General features: G+C 48.7%; 1 protein-coding gene across 3 annotated transcripts; it reads right to left on the bottom strand.

The window, feature by feature from the left end:
- Nucleotides 1-601: 601 nt before the first annotated feature.
- Nucleotides 602-3,853, bottom strand: LOC115007262 (uncharacterized). 3 transcript variants are annotated; one of them, XM_029430049.1, is made up of 3 exons: nucleotides 1,777-3,853; nucleotides 1,437-1,705; nucleotides 602-1,328 (listed from the first exon to the last, which is right to left on the bottom strand). In XM_029430049.1, the coding sequence occupies exon 1, from the start codon at nucleotides 3,781-3,783 to the stop codon at nucleotides 2,920-2,922; it is 864 nt and encodes a 287-aa protein (XP_029285909.1). In that variant the 5' UTR covers nucleotides 3,784-3,853; the 3' UTR covers nucleotides 602-1,328; nucleotides 1,437-1,705; nucleotides 1,777-2,919. The 3 variants fall into 3 exon arrangements, with proteins under 3 accessions (XP_029285909.1, XP_029285910.1, XP_029285908.1); XM_029430050.1 differs by having other exon boundaries at nucleotides 602-1,242; XM_029430048.1 differs by having other exon boundaries at nucleotides 602-1,705.
- Nucleotides 3,854-4,442: the final 589 nt, after the last annotated feature.

Below are 4,442 nucleotides of genomic sequence, written 5' to 3'. Positions count from 1 at the left end.
GAAACAAAAAAATAGAAAAGTGACATTCTATGGCATCTGAATCCCAACAGCGTGATAAATTGCTTTGCCACTCAAAAAGAGAAGGAATTATTTGATGCTTCCACCTACAAGTGTCTGAAAGACAGATGGTGTGTTCAAGAGTGGATAGGCATTTTTTTTGTCTTAAAGTGCACCAGATTTATGCAAATGTACTTTATTTTTGGGCAAGGGGACCTGTGTCCTATTAGAAATTGGTGTCAGTGTTTTCTCCAATCATTCAATGTTTTTATGATGATAAATTAAAGAAGAACATGTCTGTTGCTTTGTAGTTGCCATCTCAGCTTCTTTAGATTATTATTTACAGTTGCAAGTACCATCAACGGTAAGGGCAAACATGCTTATATTTTCACCCCAACCCCATGGGATCAGAGATTAGCAAGTATAAGATTAGTAACAAACAATTATAAATTCGCATCCAAATTGTAAGGTTAGCTGGAACCAACAGAATTGAACCCAAAAGCACGACACAGAGACAGGCAGAATACAATATAGTTCAGTTTACTCAGTAATCCAGGCAGGGTCAAATACCGGTAAATCAGTCCAAAAGGCAAACAAATCCAGTAAGGGGTAGGCAGAACAATCGGAGTCCAGAAACAGGCAGGTCAGGAAAACTAAACAGGTAAACTAGACGATCGCTGGAGAGCTGAAACAGGCTCTTTAACAGGCTTGACTTTGGATACATGGAATGTGGGGTGAACCCTCATGGAAGGTGGTAGACGAAGACGGGGAATGGACCCACAAAATGTGGAGCCAACTTCTTGGATTCTACTCTGAGGGGTAGATCCTTTGTAGATAACCAGACCCGTTGCCCCGGCATGTACAGGGGGGGCAGGAATGCGATGTCGGTTGGCGGATCGTTGGTAACATTCTGAAGAGCGCAGGAGTGTGAGGCGAGCCTGTCTCCATGTGCGTCAACACCAACCTACGAACACCTGCACATAGGGAATGCTGGCCTCATGTTCCTGCTCTGGGAAGAGTGGTGGCTGGTAACCCCGAGAGCATTGGAAGGGTGAGAGACCAGTGGCAGAGCTGGGAAGGGTGTTATGGGCATACTCGATCCACAAGAGTTGCTTGGACCAGGAGGAGGGGTTGCGGGAAGCGAGGCAGCGTAGAGCTGTCTGCATCTCTTGGTTCATTCTTTCTGCCTGACCATTGGATTGGGGGTGAAAACCGAATGACAGACTGACCGTGGCCCCCAACAACCTGCAAAACTCAGACCAAAAGCGAAAGGTGAATTGTGAACCACGGTCAGAGACCACATCACAGGGCAGACCATGAAGTCGGAACACCTGTTGGAACATAATCTCCGCTGTTTCTTTGGCAGTAGGTAATTTGGTAAGTGGAATGAATTGAGCAGACTTGGAAAATCGATCAACGCCAGTGAGTATGACTGTTACCGTCACAGAGTGGTAGGCCAGTGACAAAATCCAACGAGATGTGGGACCATGGACGAGCTGGAACTGGCAAGGGATGGAGAAGACCGGAGGGGGCCTGGTGAGAGATCTTGTTTTGAGAGCAGACCGGAGAGGCCGCGACAAAACCACTGGTGTCCGCCTCCATGGAAGACCACCAGAAGCATTGACGAAGCAGCGCTAGGGTGCGTCTCACCCCATGGTGACAAGCCAGGCGAGACGAATGACTCCACTGGAGGACCTGAGCACGGAGACTGGCAGGAACAAACAAACTGTCATCTGGACAAGCACTGGGAGCAGAATGTTCAGCGTGGGAGCGCTTTACCTTGTCCTCCACGTCCCAAGTTACTGCACCGATGACACATGCAGAAGGAAGGATACCTTCCGGACGGGATGGAAAACTCTCCGGCTGGAAAGGGCGTCGGGTTTCATATTCTTTGAACCCGGTCTGTAGGAAAGCGAAAAGTCAAAACGGTTAAAGAACAGCCTACCTTGCTTGACGAGAGTTCAGCCGCCTGGCTGAACGGATGTACTCCAGGTTTGTGGTCTGTCCAGACCACAAATGGCTGCTCTGTTCCCTCCAACCAGTGTCTCCACTCCTCCAGTGCCAGTTTTACTGCCAACAACTCCCTATTCCCAATATCATAATTCCTCTCTGCCGGAGACAGCTTCCGGGAGAAGAAGGCAAAAGGATGAACCTTCTGATCCTCAGCTAATCGCTGAGAAAGAACTGCCCCCACACCGGTGTCCGAAGCATCCACCTCCACGATAAACTGGATCTGAGTGGGATCTGGGAATTTGAGAATGGGAGCAGAAGTGAAACGTAACTTCAATTTTCAGAAGGCCTCCTCTGCCACAGGGGACCATCGGAAGAGCACTTTCTTGGAGGTGAGGGGAGCTGCCACAGAGCTGTAATTACGGATGAACCTCCGGTAGAAGTTGGCAAGACCCAGGAAACGTTGAAGCTCCTTTCGTGTGGAAGGAGACAACCAGTCACTGACAGCCTTGGTCTTGGTCAGGGTCCATCTGGATGTTACCTGCGTTGACGATGAATCCCAGGAATGATACTTCTGAGGTGTGGAATTCACACTTCTCAGTCTTCACAAACAGACGGTTCTCCAAAAGCCTCTGGAGAACTAGGCGTACATGAGTCACATGCTCCTGCTTAGATTTGGAGAAAATCAGAATGTCATCCAGGTACACAAAGACACATATGTTGAGCAGATCCCGAAGATCATTGACTAATCCCTGGAAGACTGCAGGAGCATTGTGAGACCAAATGGCATGACTAGATATTCATAATGTCCACTAGGAGTATTGAAGGCCGTCTTCCACTCATCCCCCTCCCTGATTCTCACCAAATGGTAAGCATTGCGGAGGTTGAGCTTGGAGAACATAGTAGCACCTTGTAACAGTTCGAAAGCAGAGGAAACTAACAGGAGAGGGTACCGGTTCTTGATGGTGAATGTTATTGAGTCCTCTGTAGTCGATGCACAGACGCAGGGTCTTGTCCTTCTGTCCCACAAAGAAACCCAGCTCCGGCTGGAGACGAAGATGGTCGGATAATTCCTGCAGCCAAGGAGTCATTGACGTACCTCTCCATGGCCTTGGTCTCAGGAGCCGATAGCGAGAAGAGTGGGAGGAGAAGGTACCTGGACGCAAGAGCCACCAGCTTATCCAAATCAGTCGGACAATCCTGAGCCGCTAATTCATCCTTGATGCGATCTGACAGACCGTGGTAGAAGGCATCGAGAAGTGAGGCAGAGTTCCAGCTGCTCTCAGCTGCCATGGTGCAGAACTCGATGGAGTAATCAGATACCGCTCTCACTCCCTGCTTCAGGTCGAGCAGCCCTGGAGCGACCTCTCTTCCAGGCGTCACATGATCGAAAACCTTCCGCAGCTCCTCAGTGAAGAGTTGGACGGAGAAGCAGGCTGGAGATCCTTTCTCCCACTCGGCAGTTCCCCAGTCCTTAGCCCTTGTGAGCAGAGGGATCTCTGTGGGGAAGGCGAAGGGTTGGAGCTCAAAAAAACAGAACACTGCACGAGGAATGCCGACACAAACCAGGAACACCAGAATAGCGCTCAGGTGGAGGTAGGCATCTGACGCCGGAGAAGTGTGGACCGGAGATCTGGAGGCAGCAGTGGTATCTGAACTCCGGGCTGTAGTGGAGAAATTTGTGATGTAGTCCCGGAGAGACGCAAAGCTACGCTCGTTGCGAAGAGACATCGCCTGCATAGCCTCCGTAATGAAGATCAGCTGTTGCTCATGGCGTATCATCTCGACTGGTGTCGGCGGCGCTGTTTGGGATGGTGCTGAGTCGGCTGGGTCCATGTTGGCCAGATAGTACTGTAATGTTCGCTGGAACCGACAGAACTGAACCCAAAAGCACGACAGAGACAGGCAGAATACAATATAGTTCAGTTTACGCAGTAATCCAGGCAGGGTCAAATACCGGTAAATCAGTCCAAAAGACAAACAACTCCAGTAAGGGGCAGGCAGAAGAATCGGAGTCCAGAAACAGGCAGGCTCAAAACGGAGGGTCATCGCTGGAGAGTTTGGCAGGAAAACACAAGACAATCTGGCTGGGAACAAGTGGGAGAGAACTGGTATATATCCTCTGAGAGAACTAATGAGGGAATGAGAAGCAGGTGAGGAGATGGGCTGTGGAAACCAGGTGAGGGGAATAAATTGATTGCAGGCAGTAAGGATTAACCAGGATCACAAATGATGAATTACTGACAAGGTAAAACCAAATGAAAACAAACTAATAGTGGGTGAAACACGTGACACAAATAGAAGAATAAAGCTTTCAAAATGAAAATATTTCACTTAATTGTCATCGGTTATGGTATTTTTTATACTTTGATTGATTTATATATTTTTCATATTAGTGTTGAGAGTTGTGCCCTCTCCCCTTACCAAGACCACCAAGTTCTATTAGATCTAGCATCTTCATTTTGCTCTCAAAGTGCACCAGATGCATACAATTC

The sequence above is a fragment of the Cottoperca gobio genome, chromosome 4, assembly GCF_900634415.1.
Source record: "Cottoperca gobio chromosome 4, fCotGob3.1, whole genome shotgun sequence".
In the NCBI taxonomy this organism is placed as follows: domain Eukaryota; kingdom Metazoa; phylum Chordata; class Actinopteri; order Perciformes; family Bovichtidae; genus Cottoperca; species Cottoperca gobio.
The sequence above is the reverse complement of the archived record's forward strand: the minus strand, read 5'-3'. Positions and strand labels throughout refer to the sequence as shown.

What these genes read in the sequence shown, in the direction of transcription:
- LOC115007262 (XM_029430048.1), bottom strand. Translation starts at nt 3,783, where the DNA reads ATGGACCCAGCCGACTCAGCACCATCCCAAACAGCGCCGCCGACACCA.